Source organism: Berghia stephanieae, chromosome 1, assembly GCF_034508935.2.
Source record: "Berghia stephanieae isolate SIO BIC M18660-M18661 chromosome 1, UCSD_Bste_1.3, whole genome shotgun sequence".
Taxonomy (NCBI): Eukaryota; Metazoa; Mollusca; class Gastropoda; order Nudibranchia; family Aeolidiidae; genus Berghia; species Berghia stephanieae.
In genome coordinates, this window is record NC_088360.1 from 78,104,487 (window position 1) to 78,128,802 (window position 24,316).

A 24,316-nucleotide genomic window follows, 5' to 3' on the forward strand; every position below is an offset into this window, starting at 1 on the left:
AAATTTTGACCAGAAAACTTTAAATTCAAATTTTGATAGATGGTAATAGTTTTTGACCTGCCAAATGGGCTCAATTCTCTTAATAGAAGTCTCGGGTTTAAGACTTTTCGCCAAATTGAGGGCAAGACAGAATTGTCAAAATGAACTTCGCTTTTGAAAGTATGTGCTTGGCTAAGAAGCTCACAACATTGCCATCCAGAAGTATAACGGACCAACACACAAAGCTATGTGTAACATTGAACTTTAATAGTCTAGTAATAATTACTTATAAACGCATATGGCAAAAATCAATAATAAAAACCCGAGTGACGTCAACATCATACATACGTAATATCAAATATATTTAGAAACAAAAACTGAAGACATGATTTCATCAACAGAATGAAAGTCCCAATTACCTCAGCACCTTTAATTCACATGACAACCTTTAAAAAGCTAAGAACACTTGCCCAGAGACTTATGGAAACAAATTACTGTCTGGATACTAAGAACAGACTGAAACACTTGAAGTAATACACACATTGTTCACGGCAAGCATCCATAGAGACTGCGCAGCCGTATTAAATAAATATAATTTTTTAAAATATCCCTTTATTCATCCCATATGGGCAATTTGTCTCTAGGGTCTATTCTGATGGCAGACTGGAATAACTCATGCGTCAGCCGCTGTGCAGCGACCTACATGAAAAAGGATTGCTGGTCCTTATGGACGTAGGAAGACCTATCTGTGTATAAAGCTTTGAAACTCATTGCATTGGGCATTGTGCAAATGTGCAAATTTCTTTTGCAATTTTTAGACATCGATCTTCAATTCGGCTCCCAATCTAACCCCTTACAATTTGCATATCAATCAAATAGAACTGTTGATGATGCCATTAACCTTAGTTGACTAATATTTACAGTCATTTAGATAAACTAAAGGCATATTACAGAATCCTTTTTCTTGATTTTGCTTCAACATTCAACACAATTCGGTCCCATTTATTTGTTGAAAAACTGAATTGTTTGAATGTAAAAATGGCCCATTTGTTTTGCTGGATTTTAGACTTTCTAGTAGAGGGAGAATTTGTAGAAATTAATGGAAACAAATATAATATAATCATGACAAATAAGGAGCCCATCAAGGGTGTGTTCTTTCCCTTTGCCTCTTTACGGTATGCACAAATGACTTTACCGGTGACTTGATCCCAATTTTGAAATTTGCTGATGACACTGCCCTTCAAAGGTTAATATTCAAAGATGATGAAACGGCGTGCAGGTCTGTGTTGATTAGTGTGAAGATAACTTCTTGAAATTAAATGTAGGAAAAACCAAACGATGATTTTTGACTTCAGAAAGAAAACAAATTCCATCAGATCCACTCAAGATTAACAATCTGATTGTTGAGAACGTTTCCGTTTACAAATATTTGAGTATTTTAATTAACAACAAATTGCAGTGGGATTTACAATCCGGTTCTTTTATCATTAAATTTAACAAAAGAATATACTTTATTCGAAAACTTTCAGAATTTGACATAGACAAAACATTATTCCCCCTTTTTTTTACATAATATCTGTTTTGGAGACCGTTATTATTTTTGTATTACAGCATGGGGTGGAAATGCCAGTATTTGTGACATTAAGAAAATTGAGAGGATAATTAATAAGCCTAGGAGTTGTACTCACCCGATTTCAAATGTGGAAGAAATGTTCAAGAGATTTTGTCTTAGTAAACTGGAGAAAATTATGAAGGATGACGATCACTCCCTTCACAAATGTATTAACTTCTCCACGAGAAGCCGTCGTCTTTTATCAATCAAAACAAAGACAACATGTCATCTCAATTCATTTTTTACCACGTTGTGTTAGAACTTTTAATGCGCAACTGTGATTTAAATACTTTTTTTTTTTAATTTCACATACAAATTTACAGTAGAGGCTATCAGAATAATCTATTTCAATTTACGAAGTTAATTTAAAAAGTGTCCCCATTAATTCTTAATTCTATATTTATTATTTAATTAATCAATTTTAAAGCACATCTTAAACAAATTTATTATTTATGTTTTAGCGTATTTATTATTATTATTATATATTATTATTATTATTATTATTATTATATATATTATTATTATTATTATTATTATTTATTTATATTTTATTATTATTATTATATTATTATTTATTATTATTATTATTATTATTATTATTATATTATTATTATTATTATTTATTATTATTATTATTATTATATTATTATCATTGTTATTATTATTATTATTATTATTATTATTATTATCTTTGTTATTATTATTATTACTATTATTATTATTATTATTATTATTATTACTATTATTTGTATTATTAATATTACTATTATTAGTATTATTATTATTATTATTATTTTTATTTTTTTTATTTTTATTTTTTTATTATTATTATTATTATTATTATTATTATTATTATTATTATTATTATTATTATTATTATTATTATTATTATTATTATCATTATTATTATTATTATCATATCATCATCATCATATTATTATTATTATTTTATTATTATTATTATTATTATTATTATTATTATTATTATTATCATTCATATATTATTATTATTATATTATTATTATTATTATATTATTATTATTATTATTATCATTATTATTATTATTATTATTATTATTATTATTATTATTATTATTATTATATAATCTAGATATTATCTACTGTATTTTAAATATTATATCAATCTTTATTTTATTTAAAATCTTGAAAATATGTATTATTATATTCAATATATTATTCTTATATGTTATATTTTTATAATATATTTAAGTAATATTATTATATATTATTTTATATTATTATTATTATTATATTTTATGTATTTTATTATATATTTTATTAATTATTGTAAATATATTAATTATTATTATTATTTATTATAATTAAGTATAGACCAGTTAAATATTATGTGTCGTAAGAACAGATGTCATTCATTTCTATTTTTCCTCATTTGTTTGAGATTGCAAAATCATTTAGTTACCAACTGCCCTAGTGTGAATAGAAAGTGCTAAGTTTCAAATTCCTACTAAGGCAATAATGATTGGCACAATGTCGTCATCATCATTCTCGACATAGGCATCATCATCATTTTCGATAGCTGGGGCAACAACGACGATGGCTACCAACACCACCACATAAATTATAGATACAATTTATAGAGCGTCAATCTCCAACGAATGTGTTCAATAGTGATTTTCAAGTCATTGATGATATGAACACTTTAAGATAATTAAATGTTACAATTTTAGATGATCAATTTAGTTATGCTGATACCAATGGAATATGAAGAACATGGTTTTGAAATATTAAGAGAGAGGTTAATCTACACTCAGTAGTATGAGCGCATCTGGTAAACACTGAGAGAGAATTCCAGATTGATGATGCCGCGAAACCAAATGCACGTTCCTAGAATTATTTTTTTAGAATTTTTCTTTCTTAAGTGGTGTGTTCTGAGGAGCGGAGAGCCGGAGATAACCTGTACTCCGATATCAGTAACTATTGTGGTGCTAAGCCATGTTCACATTTGAACCTACGCATGCCTATTTGCAGGTCTGATAACCGGACGCAATTAAGAGCTTGGTGTAATAAATTGTATAGACGGTTATTTCATCTCTTTGTATTTATTAAATGAGTTATTTGAATTACAATTTGACTGAAAACTAAAAACGTTGAATTTGTATTCATGTGCACCAAATGATTATTTATAATTGCCAATTAGCTGTCTTTTACACCTTATTTCACACCAATAAAATGTGCGAAAATAGTTTGCAATCGTTGAATACCATAACACATGGTTACAAAATATCTAATAATCTTACTTGGAGGGGTAGAATAAACGTATTCTTTCATTTCTTCTTATTTATTAAACTCGTTATATTTTTATCTTGCAATACACATACTCGCAAATTCGTGTTATTGGGCACGATAAAAAAACTCGTTTAATAAAGACAAAGAGATGAAAGAATCGTATATTATATTACGTTGTTTGAGATTATTTATTCCATCACAACAATGAGCTCATAACAATTTGGGTTATCAGATTTCCACGTTAGTGAACGTCAATTTGAACATTATACAGATCATCTTGAGCTCAACTCTCCAATCTTTCAAAACTGGGGTAATATTTTCTGTAATGGTTGTCCCAGTTATAATATTTTTTTCTGCTTTGTTTTGAATTGTTTGAAATTCCATCAAAGATGATTTTGGAAGACCAAACAGTAGGGAATTGTATAAATCAATTCTGCTCATTACAACACACTAACAGTCTCGTACATTTTTTCATCCATTAGGTTTCTAATTCTGCTGATATTTTATACATAATGATCAACAACTTGGCACATCATCATCATCATCCTCATCATCATCATCATCATCATCATCATCATCATCATCATCATCATCGTCATCATCATCATTACCACTACCACCATCACCACGATTAATTTCTTGTATGTACGCGGTTCCATCCATAGGTGATTGTGTTTCTAAATTCATCCTTCTTTTTTTTTTTTTTTTTTTTTTTTTTTAAGGGTTTTACGGCGCTTGCTTCTTTAAACCCAACCCGGACATTGCCCTAAAATTACGTCACAATAAGAGGCCTTCATCAGCGCAGCAAAAGAATGTGAAAACTGAGTTTATTGTTACTAGACTAGTGCTCCCATCGGTTGTAATAATATTATTGAATACAACTTATTAATCAATTTCTTTTGGTGTATCGTGGCGTGATTATGGCCAGTGTCAAGCTGAGTTTACAAAGGCTACGGGCCACGGCTGTAGTCTACATGTATACTACAATGAAACAAGAATAGTCTTCATTTACATCTTCAAAGTTTTAAATAAATCCGATTTACTTTTTACTTGTAAATGAGTGTATCCACATTTTTTAAAAATTACTGAATGATACGTTTACTAATAAATTGATAATACTGTCTTGTCTTATCCGTAGAGGTGTGTTCAACTGGTGGAATTTGAACGAAAGAGTCGAGGTAAGCAAAAAAGTGGAAACACAGTATCTACATTAATAAAAGCAAGGGCAATACGCTCTCTCTCTCTCTCTCTCTCTCTCTCTCTCTCTCTCTCTCTCTCTCTCTCTCTCTCTCTCTCTCTGTGTGTGTGTGTGTGTGTGTGCATATATATATATATATATATATATATATATATATATATATGTGTGTGTGTGTGTGTGTGTGTGTGTGTGTGTGTATGCGTATGTGATTGTGTGCGTATCTGCTATGAAAATTAGCTAGTTCATAAACTTTTTCACCCTTCTGATGCGAATCGATGATGTCTCTGCTATTTAGACCGATTTTAAAATGGCTATATAAAAAATCTAATCTATTCTATTCAATTCCCACGAGTTGTGAGGAAACGGGTGCAATAATGTGTTAGCCTTGACACCTGCCCATATTTTTTTTAACGAAATAACACCGAATATTGTATATAAAGAAGCTTTACAGATTCATGTATTTGTTTTATTATTATTATTATTATTATTATTATTATTATTATTATTATTATTATTATTATTATTATTATTATTATTATTATTATAGTGCGGCTATGTAGTATTATGTAATATGACACTCGCTGTCGGATCGGAAGGTGCTGGGTTCAGGCCTGGCTCGGCGCACAGTTGAGTACTTGGAAAAGGCCATTCTCTCACCGTACTCGGGTGTAAAATGAGTACCTGGTGTCAACAGCGTTGTCTCTGTCGGAAAGAATTGTAATATCGCCTAACAGGTATCATGTCTTGTTCTACATGTTACGTGTTGCTGTTGATCAGGTACCCTTTGTAAAACGCTTTGAATACGTTTAGTGGATAGTGTCCTATAGAAAATCTCAAGTTTATTTTCTGTGTGTGAGTTTTTCGGGTTTTTTTTTTTTTGTTTTTTTTTTGGTTTTTTTAAAAACATTTTGGCAGTTACTTTCAAGTGAGTCTTCAATATAAAAATGATTACTTTTCATCCATTTCTTGACCTCAGAAATACAGAAGAGACTTTTTAGAATCAATGCAGCAGAAGGAACTTGATGCTTTTATTTGTCCTACCTTCCCTGTTCCTGCTTGGCAGTTGAAGGATACCGCTTCTTCCACTGGTAAATACGACAGAAAATGGAACTCCTCTCCAACACTGTTAATACATTATTAAAAGGGCAAAATGATCGGGTCTTATGAATTTATTCGTTAATGTGACCAAAACTAACTATCACAATGTCCAGTACCCTGGCATTGTACAAAGTGCGGAGATGTGGTCTTGTGGTATGACACTCACTTTCGGATCGGACGTTCCTTTGTTCGAGCCTCGCTCGGCGCATAGTTGAGTCCTTGGATAAAGGCTCTTCACTCACATTCTCTTACCCTACTCAGGTGTAAAATGAGTACCTAGCCGTTAACAGCGCTGTTTCTGTCGGAAAAAATGTGACATTTCCTGACAGTTGTCATATCTTGTTCTACATGTTACGTGTTGCTGTTTGTCAGGGACCCTTTGTAAAGCGCTTTGAGTACGTTTATAGAATATTGCGCCATAAAAAAGCTCAAAAGCTCAAGTTTATGAATGTTACTATGGATGCACCTCTCCCTCTCTCTCTCTCTCTCTCTCTCTCTCTCTCTCTCTCTCTCTCTCTCTCTCTCTCTCTCTCTCTCTCTCTCTCTCTCTCCCTCTCTCTCTCTCTGTGTGTGTATGTGTCTATCTCTCTCTCTCTCTCTCTCTCTCTCTGTGTGTGTGTGTGTGTGTGTGTGTGTATACGCGCGCGTTTGTGCGTCAGCGTGTAATTACAAGTGAAATTATTTATGTTATGCTATCATAATGTTTCACAGTAATCAATGCATTATGGAAAAAGTCAAACATATGTTTCGAATGGGACAATACTGCTGCTGCTACTACTACTACTACTACTACTACTACTACTACTACTACTACTACTATACTACTACTACTACTACTACTTACTACTATACTACTACTACTACTACTACTACTACTACTACTATACTACTACTACTACTCACACTACTACTACTACTACTACTACATACTACTACTACTACTACTACTACTACACTACTATTTACTACTACTACTACTACTACTACTACTACTACTAACTACTACAACTACTATCTACTACTATACTACTACTACTACTACTATATCTACTACTACTACTACTACTACTATACTACTACTACTACTATACTTATATACTACTACTACTACTACTACTACTACTACTACTCTTACTCTACTACACTACTACTACTACTACTATAACTACTACTACTACTACTATACTACTACTACTACAAACTACTACTACTACTACTACTACTACTACTACTACATACTACTACTACTACTACGACGACGACGACGACTATTCTAATCTTACTACTACTACTACTACTACTACTACTACTACTACTACTACTACTACCACTACTACTACTACTACTACTACCAATGGTCCGCTATGTGGTCTGTTGGTATAACACTCACTTTCGGATAGGAAGGTCTTGGGTTCGAGCGTCGGAAAAAATGGTAATATCGCCAAACAGACGTCATTCCTAGTTCTACATGCTACTTGTTGCTATTAGTCAAGGATCCTTTGTAAAAGCGCTTTGTGGATATTGTGCTATACAAAAGCTTAAATTTTACTACGACTATTAGCATCACTATAATTAACATCATCATCATCATCATCATCATCATCATCATCATCATCATCATCATTATATATTATTATTATTATTATTATTATTATTATTATTATTATTATTATTATTATTATTATTATTATTATTATTATTATTATTATTATTATTATTTAAGTAAAAGGTCTGTGCCAGACATCGGTGATCATGGTACGCCATTCATCTCTCTGATCAGATAACCTCAGAAAACTATTATTACTCTTCTCTTTCTTTGTCACCCAGCTGTTCAAACTATTGAAATATGTTTTTCTTGGTCTACCTTTACTCTTTTTACCTTCTATCTTTCCTGTACGAGCAAGATGTTCAATACATTTATGTCGATTTAAGTGCCCTAAAAATTGCATTTGTATTTTTCTAATTGTAAGAATTAATAACCTTTTAGTTTCAGCTTGCTCTAATACTTCTTCATTAGTTTTCTTCTCTGTCCATGAGATTCTTAACTTTAACATCCTACTAAGAAACCACATTTCTGCTGCCTCCAGTTTCTTTCTAATGTCTTCTGAAATTGTCCAGCTTTCACAGCAATATAATAATACTGACCATACATAGGCCTTCAAAACACTATGTTTTGTTGTCATTGGCTTGACAAAGGCTAGCAAAGTAAACTGTACACAAACCGGCAGTAGGCAACGGGAAACCACTGCTGTACCTTCCCAAGAATATTCATGATGGCCACAAATGAGTCTAATTTTTTTAAACCACAATATCTCAATATCTCAAGTGTTATTATTATTATTATTATTATTATTATTATTATTATTATTATTATTATTATTATTATTATTATTATTATTTTATTATTATTATTATTATTATTATTATTATTATTATTATTATTATTATTATTATTATTATTATTATTATTATTATTATTATTATTATTATTATTATTATTATTATTATTATTATTATTATTATTATTATTATTATTTCATTATTATTATTATTATTATTATTGTTATTATTATTATTATTATTATTATTATTATTATTATTATTATTATTATTATTATTATTATTATTATTAACACCATTGTCATTATCATTATTATTATTAATATTATTATGATCGCTATTATTTTTGTTGTTGTTGTTGCTGCTGTTGTCATAATCATTATCATATTTTTTATTGTTATGATTTTCGTTATTCTTATTCCATTTAATACTATGACAGCGATGATCACCATTCTGAAAACCGAGTCTTGACCTGTTTCCACAGCTTTTGGAACATACACGCTATTGCAAAACGTCCTCAATTTGCCATGTGGTGTTATGCCCGTCACAAGGATCAATGCTGATGACGTCAAGAAAACCCAATCTTATTCCATGAACAATAGCACGGAAAAATTTATTCACAGGGTGAATATATTTCTAGATCTCTTGATTAGACTAGCCCCGCGAGTTTTTTTGTTTGTTTTTTTTACCAGCTTGCGGCCGCTATGCGGCCTCAAAATTAGGAAAAATTTTATGATTTGCATTGCAACCGCAAAACCTGCACGTTTTGCAAATTTTTGACAAATTCTTTGATTGTTTTTAAAAATTATTTTGCGAAATTTGCGTTCCCCGCTGTGATGAAGATATTTATTGTAATTTTGTTTCCCCAATTTTGTGGTTATTTCCAAATCAGCATAATTTCTGGCAAAATTTGCCATTTTTTGTCCCACAATTTTGCATAATTTTGAGTTTGAAATTGCGTAATTCCGCGGAGATATTTTATTACATGGATTACATGTAGTTAGTTGTTAGGTGTGATACAACATAATATTTCGAAACCTGCAAAATGTTTCCAAAATTCATTTATTTTCTTCTGTAAAATTCATCATTTTCTTTGCAAAATTTGAATTTTTTTTTAAACTGCGGGGTTAGATTAGATATTTGTTTCTAAATCAGGAAATTACTTTTATAATTTCAAAACTGCTGATTATTTATCAATCAATAAATTTGGATGATACAGTTGTTTATAAAAACTTGATTATTGTTTTGTTAACAATTATTATGATATATCTATATTAAAATAACTCCTTACTATTAATTTATTTGTTAATAAATTAGGATATTACATTTATATTTCTAAAACTGCTGATTATCTTTTTGTTCATATATTATTATTAGGATACCAGCTGTATTTTTCCCCTTTTGTGATAATGTAGTTACTTACAATTAGATGAATTAGGAAAGTATGACTTTCTGAACCAATATTTAACAATGTACATATATAATGCAAAATCTCATTTCAAGATTAACAGAAAAATATTTTTAAAACTATAGAACAAATCGAAATAAATTGATCTCACACAAATTGTTTTCATGAAAAAGAAATAAGAAGAAACGAAATTGTAACTGATGCGACCATAAAACTGTAATAATATTATAACAACTCCACTCATTGAGAATATTAAAGCTGGGAATTAGGATCCTACGATTCTTTCGTGCCTTTTCTCTATCCCAGCGGTTATTTGCCAAGGTCGGATACTAGTTTGCCTCTCTCACATACTAATCACCACCCATCCCAATTAATTAATGGCACCCACCCCTCTTGTTGTAAACCTAACGGCACATAATAATATTACGATCTCTCTCCCCGCCGCCCTCTCGTGTGGGGGGTGGGGGACGTAGGGGACGACTTGGACGATTCCATTATTCGGAGTAAATAATATTTCTATTTCAAAATCTACTACACACGAGGCTAAAAATATCGCAATGACAATGATCCACCATAAGAAAATAAAGACGACATCGCCCCTCTTCTCTATAGATAGAATGCGCTTGGCCAATGAGTTCACAACATTGCCATCCGGAAGTATAACGGACCAACACACAAACTCTGTGTAACCATGAACTTTTATAGTCTGGTTAATACAGTTTAGTGAGAACAACTCACAAACGCGGATGGCAAAAACAATAACAAAGGCCTGAGTGACGTCATCTGCATACTATCTATAGGTTACAGTTTGAAATAAGTTGACGCGCGCGCCCGCTCGTGCGTTTGGAATCCCGATAGCTCAAATGATAGAGCACTCGCTTCACACACAAAGGGACCGAGATCGACTCCGGGTGCTGTCGAGATATTTTTCTGATCTCCCTGTCTACACGACAGTGAATGGGTAGCTGGGTCTGTTAGATCTGGCGAAAAGTACTATGCGATAGACTGGCGTCCAATCCAAAAGTAGAAATATAAAAGAGAAGGGAGAGGAAAAAAGAAACAAAACAAACCCTGGTTCAGCATGTCAATGACACAAAGTATTAACAATCGCGTTTCCTTTCACTCCCTACGAATCCTATTATGTAATTCCATTAAGATCATCAATTAATGTCAGGAATACCTCAAATGAAGTCTTAGACCAATTTCTTTCCATAAAACATTGATTTTAATAACAAAACAATGGTGGTAAGCAAACTATAACGTTTCCTATAATAGCAAGGAAAATAGCATCTTAATAGTCTTCAACAAAAGTAAAAACAATTTTATATTTAAAATTCAAGATTTAAAACTTACATTATATATCTAAATTAAATCCCAACATATCAAGACGTAAAATAGTGGTGGTAAAAATTGATATGTATGTTTGGAAACAAATTACATTATAAATTTTCTTAAAAGAATCACATCGAGCTGTCCTATACATAAGGGTTAAGAATAATGATATAATACACATTAGACCATAGGGATCGTGAAAACAGGGTGGAAAAGTATGGAAGGACGCAACAAGATTTAAGTTGTGATAATCTGAAGTAAAACGGATATATGAAAATGTTATGACTGTGGAGATATAAACTATTGAAATTTCTCCTTCTTATGGTGTTCTTCAGATTAATAATTTTCTTCCCAAATCAAAGAAGAAGATGAAGTAGTAGAAGAAGGCGACGAAGAAGAAGGAGGAGGAGGAGGTGGTGGTGGTGGTGGTGGAGGAGGAGCGGGAGGCGAATAGGAAGAGAAGAAAAAGAAGAAGAAGAAGAAGAAGAAGAAGAAGAAGAAGAAGAAGAAGAAGAAGAAGAAGAAGAAGAAGAAGAAGAAGAAGAAGAAGAAGCTTGGAAATATTTAAAAGAAAAATATAACATGTTTGTTTTCAGTCTTATCATTGTAATCTTTGGACATTAACATAACATAACATAATATGACATAGGGCGAAATATGATAAAATCCCTTGAAAGCCCTTAATATTAATATTGATTGAAAGATTACAATAATGATACACGTGGTAAAGATAGTATATCAACTTGAATGTATCTACGAATGTATGTGTGATGGACAAACATATATCTTTAACCGTGATATGCAAAACACACACACACACACACACACACACACACAAACAAACACGCTCATACATCCATACATATAGAAGATAAGCAAAATAAGGTAGCAATGCATAATATTTACATACAAGATTGAAGGCCATGTCAACAGCAGTGCAAACAAGTATTATGCGTCATATATAAATCTCTCATCATATAATTCCCTGTCTACTAACTCCTTGAAATAATCCATTCTTAGTTTCAAATTTCAAATTGTTCCATTTCTGGACAATACGAATATCGAACCAATTTTGTCTTATGTTTGTTTTGCATCTAGTGACAAAAATCTTAAACTTGACCCTCTAGTAAAAGTAACATTAGAATATGAAGAAAAAAATTAATTAATAAATTAATTTCATTTCTTTCTTCAATCTCTTTGTAAAGCTGTCCAAAGAGTCTGAGAACCTGCCAGTGTCCGTACAAGCTGTGAGCTACCCGTTTATGGAAGAGGTCACCTTAAGAGTTATGGGCGAAATCGAAAAGGGGCTTCAGAAAATAGAACAAGCATAACCTGCACCGTTTCTCAAGCTACAAGGAATCATTGCTTTATGATGCATGCAGTGCCATTCTTCTCGCGACTTTAAAATCACCACTGTGGAATTCTCGGTGTGTCTCTCACTAATTTATGGTCGAAGTTAGAATAATGCAATTCGTTTTTTTATTTTTTTGTTTTTTAGTTTGTATGTTTAACATCTCAATCTCACTCCACTCACAAACAAACGTACCGGATCATTCAAAAAGTCACTTCCAACGATTTGGTATAATATTTTACTGTCCTGAAGATATGACAGAAGCTGGTGTAACTTTCAGTCTATAGGCTCCGAAACACTACTATTATAACTAGCCTACCTTTATGAGTTTTTATTTGGCATGCTTCTTATAAATAGTCTATATGTGACGCTTGATTTTTTAAATTTATGACACAATTATGATGTAAAAATAACATTTAAGGATAAAATGAGAAGAAATGTGAAAAACATGCCCCATTCCCGATTTGATGTAAATGTTGCTCATTATTCATCTTAACGACGCCACTACCACACTATCTCATTCATCTGTGGTGTTTCATTCATCCTGTTTTGTGGATAAAGGGGAAACCCGAAACGTTCATTTGATCTGTTTTTTGTAATAAAATTGAAGCTTACATTCAATTTCACATTAATATTCATTCCCGATGTGAAACTGATTGATAGTCTAAATAATTACTTTTTGCAAAACATTCCTCTTCAATTTGTTAGAATATATTACTTACTTTCATGATTTGCATGTTTATAATGGAAGTTTTATTATACAGATAATAGAAAAGACCAAGCATTGAAATGGCCAGCGATGTGAGGGGATCTAGGCCACGTCTTTATCGTTTATCGACAATTTTCTAGCTTGTCTTTTTTTATATATGCACATTTATTAATATAACATTGATATTAAGCCTCCATTTTGAGATCCTTTAATTCAGAAAAGTGGGTGGAGCAGGCACTTATGTTGGTAACAACAAGAGATGAAGTGAGTAGAAAAGTGCCAGAAGACAATAGATATGCGCTTGGCTAAGAAGCTCATAACATTGCCATCCGGAAGTATAACGGACCAATACACAAAACTGTGTGTATCCATGAACGTCTATAGTCAGGTTAATACAGTTCAGTGAGCATTACTCATAAACGCGGATGGCAAAAAACAATAACAAAGACCTGAGTGACGTCATCTTCGAACTATCTATAGAGAATTTAAAAAATTTGCGGCGGTTATGGGGTTGGAACCTGCGACCTTATTGGTACGACAACTCCGCCTGGTCGGTGAGAGCGTGACTCTACCATATGAGCTATCCACGAATCCAAAAAAAATTCGTATCAAACTCATGTCATTCATTATTCTCTCACCGACTACTGGAGGTAGCGGGTACACACACACACACACACACACACACACACACACACACACACACAACCATCGCAAAGTTACCTGGCCAGCAGTTAAGCTTAATAGCCAATATTCTCAACACAAACATATAACATATAAACAACTGAGACATTGAGTATGCTCCGGTAGATGGGGTGAATTTTTAATTCAGAAAAGTGGGTGGAGCAGGCACTTATGTTGTTAACAACAAGAGATGAAGTGAGTAGAAAAGTGCCAGAAGACAATAGAGAATACATTTTTTTTGCGGCGGTGATGGGGTTTGAACCTGCGACCTTATTGGTACGACAACTCCGCCTGGCCGGTGAGAGCGTGACTCTACCGTATGAGATATCCACGAATCCAATTTATTTATGTATTGTACAATATATCTAAATGTAAACGTGTTATTTTCAATATGATAGAAATACTTTGTACGGTTATGTTTGGCAGTGGTTGTAAGTGTGTGTCGGGAGGGGAGGGGGTACTTGCCTTGGTAGTTGAATTGTCTATGATTGTTTTTGTTTTTTTGTTTTTTTTTAATGAAAATAAGATTGCTTCATTTTTGAGGATGTGAAGATTAAAAATGTTTTTGAAATGCATGACATTTCAAATATTATGTCTGATTAAAATTTTCTGAAAAATCCCAATTGAAATTCGTATTTTCTTATATTATTCAATTAAAATAAAATGGAAAAACAATCTGTGAGTCCAAAGTACGCAACGGAATACCAAAATAGCCACCTTGTTATAAAATATTTATAAAACTGTAAATTTTTGAGAAAAATAAATAAAATTCTTTAAAATCATTTTTTCACCTTTAAATGGCAATATAACTCTTAGTTCCAACTATTTTTCAACTTCGAGCTACCTATTGTCGAAATCCTCAGAAAATGTTGTACTGTGTGTGAAATTTTCATGATGGTTACACGATTTGCACAAGTTTTCCATTAAACCAACGGACTAATGGGAAAGCATAGTACTTAAGTTCAGATCCGTGAAAATAAAAAAACGGGCAGGGACCGGAGTTGTTATTATTATTATTATTATTATTATTATTATTATTATTATTGTTATTAATATTGTTATTATTATTATTACTATTATTATTATAATTACTATTATTATTATAATTATTATTATTATTATTATTATTTATTATTATTATTATTATTATTATTATTATCATTATTATTATCATTATTATTATTATTATCATCATCATCAACATCATTAGTAGTAGTAGTAGTAGTAGTAGTAGTAGTAGTAGTAGTAGTAGTAGTAGTAGTAGTAGCATTATTATTATTATCATCATCATCATCATCATTATTATTATTATTATTATTATTATTATTATTATTATTATTATTATTATTATTATTATTATTATTATTATTATTATTATCATTATCATTATTAAGGCGGTAAGGTTGCTCTTAATGCCTACTTTTTGTATTGACTGCGTGAGAGAGGCTCTGTAAGCACTTCTTCCTTTCAATTATAAGTATATTCCTTAATACGTATCATTCTAGTCTAAATTTTACTGGTACCAAGGGGGAGATCCACCCCCCCCCCCCCATCCCTTTTTTACTCTCTTGCCTAGTTTGTCTAAGCCTCATCGGTGACAAACTAAAGAGCAGACGCTGGTGTAAAATAAAGATCGGAGTGAATGAAACAGTGCCAGACAAAGCAAGAAAGAAAGCCACAAGAAAAAAATCTCTGTCAAGGAAGACTTGATTTTACGGGATGTTTTTTTTTTCCCTGGCTTTGTTTTTCCTTCTTTGCCTGGCACTGTTTTATACACGTACAATTTCAGATCTCCGTCTAACCCCTCATTTTTTTAGGCGGGGGGGGGGCAGCAGCAGTTTTTCGTCTTATGTTCATAGACATTTTATAGCAAAATCTCTCATTAAAAAAAAACAAACCACAAGACAGCGATAACAACAAAAATAAATAAATAAATAAAATCAAGTGGGTATTACAATGAACGCATCATTCATACAAATGTTCAGATAACAATGTTAGTATTTGAGACTAGAGTTCTACAGAAAGTCCAAATTATTAGGAATAAATGTTGTTATCACTTTGATACCATTAAAATCGTGTAAATTTCGTTTACTCATGAGTTAAATGTCTTAAAATTATCCCAGTCCGACAGAGATAGGCAACTGAATATTGCATGGAGATGACACTTCTTCACAATTGTAGCCTTGTTAAAGAATGGAAAACTATAGTCAGATTTTTCATAAATGGCACGTCTTTTTTATATAGCATCAATGTGGCCCAAAATCTATATTTTGTTAAGACAAATTGATTCAGAGGTTAACAAATTTTTATAACTTTTTAATCGATGAGGAATAGGAATGTTTTGTTTATTTTTTTCTTAAATAGCACCTGAGCAATAATTATCAAAACAAAAATAACGGTCGACCTCAACATTGGCCTGAAGTGAATTAACCGAGAGAACTACGCCTCTCCGACAATCGTCATCATGTAAACAATGGCAGTGATTGGTAGACAGGTTTTACTATCGATGGTATGTGTTAAGTAAAATACCCACTGTTCTACCGCTTGATCAGTAGAATCAGAACAGAAAACTATATGTAAGCTTAAATGTTTTTTATATGATCGAGAAAACCATATGATAACTAGTCAACCCTTTGTCAATATAAAAACAATAACAACGATCAGATGGAGGTCGAATTTGTTCACGTTATTGTTTATAAACAACCAACTATGTTTGTCCGAGCACGTGTGAAGGTGTGTCACAAATTCCATGTTTTGATTGGTGAAAAATCTACTGGTTAATTAGGCTGTCATTTTTGATAAATTATGCTCTTTACAACGAATAAAATAAAAACCAAAGCGGTAGATGTTAGATCCAGTACACATGTTGCTGTTTCAATCTCCAATGATGGGGCATTTTTTTCCTCAACATTTTCTCTATAATTTGCTGTGGAATACCAGTGGACGTCGTCGTCGCTTCGTCAGTGGGGATAGAAGACACATTAAGCGCCTCCCTGCCACGAAAAAATCTCTTTAAAAATACTATACATCTGGTCATCTCCCTCCCAGCTAAAGATTCCTGACAGAAACTGGAAATATCCCAAGCAATCTCAATCCTTAATAAAGACAGTCGCATGGAAAGGGATAACATCTCTGAGGGATAGAAGACATTATGGAAGGTCAGAAGACCCCACTCCATCTGTCTCTTTCCAAGTAAAGAATCAAGCCCAAGCCCTCATAAAACAACTCAATCCATTGCAAAATCAAGTTCATATCGACAGGACAAATGATAAAGGGAAAGAGAAGAGAAAACGTCAGTTCTAAAATTACATCACTTCTGAGAGGTATTTTGTATCACGAGTTAAATTTAAGGGTTTTACAGCGCTTGCACCACATTAACTGTCTCCTTGCCAGTTATTTTCAGAATTTTACCCGAAACTTCGTACTTACCCCGAGAGGGTTAAGGTCATCTCAGCATCAGTAAAAAGAAAGAAAATGGGATAGTAAAAAGTTCTAGAATTACAATTAAAGCACCCAAGAAAAGGTAAGACGAAGGTGAATTGGTTCAAACGTGGAAACAGATGTAGATTCCAAGAGCACACAAAGAGGAACACATTCAAATGCTTACACGTGTATAGTATGTAAACAAAACAATATAGTACATAACAGATGGTATACAAGACAAAAATACCATCACCCAAAACTATACATTTGACCGTTTCCTTCCCAGCGAGGTATCCGGCCAGGGCCAGGACAAAACCAAGTAATCTCATCCCAAGACAAAGACAGAAAGCATGTTGGAAAACATTTTGGGAGATAGAAGGCGCAGTTAAGTGTCTCCCTGCCCACCATGGGAGGTCAGGAACCCCACCCAGATTCTTAAAAAACACCCCAAGAGAAAAGCTCAAATAGAGATAACAGAAGTGGATACAGAAGTGTTTATCAAGAGAAATCTTTCCAGAGATCTTGGTCTGAGATCACACGATCCCATCAAGAAAATGGGCATCAAGAGTGACCTCAAGCTACCTCAGCCCCAAATTTACTTCACTAAATAAATAAGAAAAACCCACGTGAGGCTATGTTGTCTAGTGGTGCGACACTCTCTTTTGAATAGGAGGGTCCTGGGTTCATGCCTCGCTCGGCGCATAGTTGAGTACTTGGTAAAGGCTCTTTACTCACATTCTCTCACCATACTCTGATGTAAAATGAGTACCTGGGCCGTTAACAGCGTCTTCAGAAAAATTGTAATATCGTCAAACAGGTTTTTTTTTTCTTTCTTAAGGGTTTTACGGCGCTTGAACACATTGAGGTCTTTTCAGCGCCAGTAAAAAGGAAGAAAATGAACCTCCCAGCCCACTATGGAAGGTCAGGAACCCCACTCAGGGAAAGAAGACACAGTACCCCCTGCCCACTAAGGGAGGTCAGGAACCACACCAATTAAAGCACCCAAGAAAAGGTAAGACGAAGGGAAATTTGTTCAAATAGGAAATAGAGCACACTATCAAAGTACTTAGTTCGAGATCAACTAAAAGTCTCATCCAGACACAAGCATAGGACCAACTAAGAGGAATACACTCAAATGTTTACAAATCGTATATAATGTATAAACAGTTCATAATACAGTACATAACGGAAATGATTTACAAGGAAAAAAATATCTCCCAAAACTATGTATAAACATTTGACTGTTCCCCTCTCAGCAAGGCCATCTGGCCAGGGCAAAAGCAAATAATCTCATTCCAAGACAAAGACAGAAAGCAAGTTGGAAAACAGATATAAGTTAGAAGACGCAGAGACTACCTCCTTGCCAATTATGGGAGATCAGGAATCCCACCCAGAGCGTCACGTTTCGTTAGGTGCTGTTAGTCAGGGGCCCAGTATAAAGCGCTTTGAGCAAGTTTTGTGGATATATAAAAGCTCAAGTTAAAAAAATAAGAAAAATAAAACAAAAACGAAAACTATGATTAAATTATTTTATTCATTGTAAACTATTTTTCCACAAGGCATCCACAGATCTGTCAGAAAAAGCCACTGAAATAAAAAACAACAAAGATTGATTGGGAATATTTATACAAACATGACAAACTTGGTAAGCAAAAATAAAACCACTTTTTGAACTCGAAACATTTTAAAATACAAAGTCTGGAAATTGCCTTTTAATTTAATTTTTTCTCAATACATTGATAACCCAGATATAAAATTGACCACCTGGGAACAAATATTCTTTGGGATTTATCAAACATTCAGGGATTCGTCGTTTAAAGTTAAATAAGATTACCAAATATCAAATTGGTTATGCCTTAAAAGTCATACTGAGCTTGTGGTGTAGACGTAAAAATACATCGACAGATTTTCTATTTTTGGTTGAATATATATGGGTTATTAGCTATTTGTACTTATTTACAGGTATTATAACCCTTCCCTTCACAGCAACACTTTTTTACATTTTTACAAATTTATATCTAAAATCATTATCTGTTTCTTTAAGTACTTATGATCCAATCCCCATTATGATGTCACTTGATATGACATATTTGATCACTCGTTCCAGACAAAATCAGCAACTATCGAAGTAGATATGAAATATAGGTCATTTCCAGACATACGTCTTAATGAGCTGGAGTTTATTTTTTAAAATCTAATCTTTTCTTTGGAAGAATAAAAGTGACAATGATGCAGCCCTGCAACTAATTTGTGATGCAGGAAAAAAATTTTTTCCTGCCCAGATGAAATCATAACCAGGTTTGTAATGCTATCATTGAGGTATGTATATGAAGGACAATTAATGTTTGATATGTAGTATTAAGTCAATAATCTAGAAAAGACAAACATTTCATTGTTTTGTATAATATTTAAGCTTTTACAGCGCTTGCAACACTTTTAGGTCATTTTAGCACCATTAAAATGAAGAACAGATAGTAATTTTAAAAAATAGATTTACAATTAAAACACCCGAGAAAAGGTAAGACAAATGGAACTGATTATACGAAGGAAATGAAGAAAATTCAAACTGCAAACTACAAAATGGTCTAATGGAGATCACATTAAAATCCTATTCAGACAAGTACAAGATGAATACATTCTAAACAAAAACAGGTAGTAGCTCATAATGGAAAGATGATTCACACGGAAAAATATGATCTCCCAAAATTAATATTGTGCATTTGACTGTTTCCCTCTCAGCCAAGGACTCCCATGTACGGGCAGAACCAAAGGGCCCAAAGGCACATGAAGATAAAGTGACCCTCATCTTAGATACACGGGATGATGATAATGAGCAGTTTTAATAATTATGTATCATTATACAATAAAAACAAAATGATATCCGTTTTGTGCCCGATCCGGGGGTCTGGCATCAAAAAGTATAACAATCTTGTGGAAAATTTTCTGCAAAAGTAAATTAATAACCTCCATATTCCTCCCTCTTATCAAGATTGTAGCATTTTGTGTCACCATAGAGATTTTACGGCTTTAGCTTAAGGGATTAGTTTTAAAGCATTACAAGTTGCGAATCAAAATTTTATCGCTGATAAGTGTGGAGATATTCAGACAATTTCATGGAATACTTTTGAGAACTATTTGACACAGTATTCCAAACCCCTAGAAAAATGACATACTGAGAAATTAGCAAAATGCTTTCCATTTTTCACTTTTCTTACAACTTACACCCTTTTCTATTGACATACAGAGCTTGACAACAGTACAATGTTTGCTACATCATATAAAAAAATCCTAGCTAACTAATGAATTCAAAGATTATTTATATACAAAATATGAAGAAGCTGATTACTTACCAATGTGCATTTATGTGCATCTTAAAACATCAAAGTAATTTAAATCACCAGTCATCCTATATCATAAATTCAAGAGTGTGTGAAGGCTGTGGAGAGAAAAAAATAATCAGGAAGTTGGCGGCTATTACAGCATACTGATCAATATGAATTTTGATTAGAAATCCGAGTCATAAATTATTTGCATGCATATCTGAAATTACTGAAAAAGAAAGACTTCATATACATAAATGAGACCACAAGTTTTGAATGGCTACTTTTCACCCTTTTTAAATGTTTTGAGATTGTAAATAAAAGAGAAAAATTATACTACAATCTTTTCTTTTACAACAACTCAGGTCTGTGACATCCATTAGCTATAGGATTTGACATCCTATAGGTATTTGCTAACATTGCCCAACCTAGACTATAAACATGTGGAGCTTATATATAGCGCAATAGCACTAAACGTGCTCAAAGCACTTTTTAAGGGATCCCTAGACAATGGCAACATTTAACATTTTGGATGAGATGCCTGTTGTGATACATTTTGTTGGACAGAGAATGTTAAAGCCAGTACTCATTTTACACCCGAATACGATAAGATGTGAGTAAAGAGCCACTACCATGGACTCAACTATATGCTGCTCAGTGTGGAACTCGAATCCAGGACCTCCTGATCCGAAGCTGATTATCACAACATTAATCCGCATAGCACCATATACCCATCTCTCAGGAAAACCTCCGCTTGCACATGGCAAGGAGGTGCAACTACAAAATTTAACCAAGTTCAGTGAATCTTGAGGCAAACCTGATACACGACTTCTTTAGCAGAGCTGCCTAGATTCACTTGTCCAAGGTCAATTTGTGCCATTATTGGCAAACTTGAAAATGGCTGTTGTACGCTTCACACAAATGTAAAACTAAAAGTAAAACATTCCTCATCAATTGGAAAAGTAAAATGCTTAACACTGAGACAAACATGAAATTAAAGATATAGAATAAAATGCACATAAATATATTATATTACAAATGCTTAAGTGGAAATGATGTTCTCGTTGAAATGTTTAACGTATAAATATACCGTTGCACGTTGGGTAGCATTGTTACCATCTTTGTTTTCAATTATCACAGTGAGTCTCAAACGTATGAAGTATGCTACTCCTAAGACTGACCTTTATGACAGTTTCTGTGCTGGAAATCATTGACACATAGGGAATATAAGTCAAAACAAGGGGTCCCCTAAAATCATCCAAGGTAAACGTAACAAGATTTTTTAAATGATTCGTTTAAATAATTGATATTAGGTTGACTACCTACCAATGTGTGTTTATGTGCATCTTGAAACATCAAAGTAATTTAGTTCACCTGTCCAGCTGAGGAATAATAATCAAAGTTAGTGATTGTCAAAACATACTAATCCATAATATGAATTTTGATAGAAATTAAGTTGAAAACATTGAAAAGGAAATATTTCATAATATATGGGACAATATCAATTAATCATACAGATAAATCAATGAAACAGTTGAATGCCTCCTTACCATCAACCATTAGAGGACGACAAACAGAGCTCCACAACGGTGATTGCTACAACAAAGAATTAAGACCCCAAGTCAAAACAAGGGGGTTACCTCAAAATATCCTAGCTAAACTAATGGATTCAAAGATGATTCAGTTTAAATACACGATATTAAGAAGCTGATCACTTACCAATGTGCATTTATGTGCATTTTAAATCAAAGTAATTTAATTCACCAGACACCCTTTCTCATAAATTCAAGAGTGTGGTGAAGGCCGTGGAGAAAAAAAAGCAGTCGGGAAGCTGGTGGTTGTTACAGCATACTGATCCATATGAATTTTGATTAGAAATAAAGTCATATAAATTATAAATACATGCTCATACTGAAAAAGAAAGATACCGTATACATATATAGGACAACACCCAATTATCTACAGATAAATCTATGAAACAGTTGAATGCCTCCTTACCATCAACCATTAAAAGGCGACAGAGCATGACATCCTTATGACCATAATTGCTACAATAAAGGAGATAGACACACATTTTAGGCTACTACATGGATTATCAATTGCAGTTTAAGTTCAACCATAAATACTTACCTAAGCCATTAAGCTGCACATGGATCTTGGGCGTCAACAATGTTACAAAAATCTTTCCTGGGCCATCCTCTCCAGCTCTCATGTGGTGCCATGACCCTTGATTTCCTCCAGTTGAACAGCAATTTCTTGGCCGTCCCCTACTTTCCTTTGTCAGTTCCACCTCAATTCCTGTTTATTTTTAAAATGCATAATAAAATGTACAGCTTTGTGTATTTTCAGACAATTTCATAAAATAAATTCTGAGAACTATTTGACAGTATCCTATACCCCTAGAAAAATGACAAATTGAGAAAATAGCAAAATAGCTTTCTGTTTTTCACACTTTTCCTGTACCCTTTTTGATAATGTTTTCCGTTTAATATTTAGAAAAAAAATGCACTTCAATAATATTACTTCTAAGATAATAGAATGTTTTTATCAATATCTTAAGAACTAGAGTGTTGAAGGATTTTCCTAATGATTAGACCCAAAGTGACGCTTAAAACTGCTATAAATAACGTTTAATAGTTAACATCTTTCTCCAAATTCAATATATACTTACCAAATTTGTTCTATTTGAGGTTAATTGAAAATGTTAGATGGAACAAAAACGTAGAGATTAGCATTCGTCATAATTAAGGTTTGCAGAAAATTACAAAATTCATTTCCTTTTTAAAAAATCCAGTCAAAAATTTTTAATTAGAAAGCAAAGTGATGATGGCTGGTGACATGTTAGAATTATACAAGATACCATACAAAATATTGAAGCATTGACTGAATTGATTTCCATGGTCAAAATCTTTAAAGCCGTAAAACAATTCACTCAACACAATATAACTATCATTAGAAAAGGGTATAAATAAACTTAAAATGTTAAAATACATACCAAGTGACTGTCCAATATCGATGGCAAAACCAGTTTTGAATGGCTACTTTTCACCCAATTTGTTTTTATGTTCATCTTGAAACATCAAAGTAATTTAGTTCACCTGACCAGCTGAGGAATAATAAAAGTTAGTGATTGTCTAAAACTAATCCATAATATAAATTTTGAATAGAAATTAAACCATTTAAATTATTTACATACATGAAAATATTGCGTACGTATATGGGACAATATCAATTAATCATACAAATAAAACAAATCTATGAAACAGTTGAATTCCTCCTTACCATCAACATTAAAGGACGACATACAGAGCTTGACAACACGTCGATGATGGCTTCAATAAAAAAAATCAAGACATAAGTCAAAACAAGGGGGTCAACTAAAAAAAATCCTGTCTAACTTATGGATTTAATGATGATTCAGTTTAAATACACGATATTAAGAACCTGATCACTTACCAATATGTGCATTTATGTGCATCTTAAAACATCAAAGTAATTTAATTCACCAGACATCCTTTATCATAAATTCAAGAGTGTGTGAAGGCTGTGGAGAAAAAAAATCAGGAAGTTATGTTTGTTTTTAAGGGTTTTACGGCG

At 32.5% G+C, this 24,316-nt stretch overlaps 1 protein-coding gene and 1 long non-coding RNA gene across 2 annotated transcripts; one reads left to right on the forward strand and one right to left on the reverse strand.

Annotated features, from left to right (window-relative positions):
* Positions 1-4,635: 4,635 nt before the first annotated feature.
* Positions 4,636-14,599, forward strand: LOC144958004 (fatty-acid amide hydrolase 1-like). Its single transcript, XM_078889593.1, has 4 exons — positions 4,636-5,037; positions 6,034-6,145; positions 8,980-9,119; positions 12,441-14,599. The coding sequence occupies exons 2-4, from the start codon at positions 6,061-6,063 to the stop codon at positions 12,564-12,566; spliced, it is 351 nt and encodes a 116-aa protein (XP_078745719.1). The 5' UTR covers positions 4,636-5,037; positions 6,034-6,060; the 3' UTR covers positions 12,567-14,599.
* Positions 14,600-18,916: 4,317 nt separating this feature from the next.
* On the reverse strand, positions 18,917-24,264 carry LOC144964607 (uncharacterized). Its single transcript, XR_013643885.1, has 6 exons — positions 24,176-24,264; positions 23,715-23,825; positions 22,850-23,017; positions 22,046-22,101; positions 20,750-20,835; positions 18,917-18,986 (listed from the first exon to the last, which is right to left on the reverse strand). It is a non-coding gene; the product is annotated as an uncharacterized LOC144964607 (long non-coding RNA).
* Between the last annotated feature and the right edge of the window lie 52 nt (positions 24,265-24,316).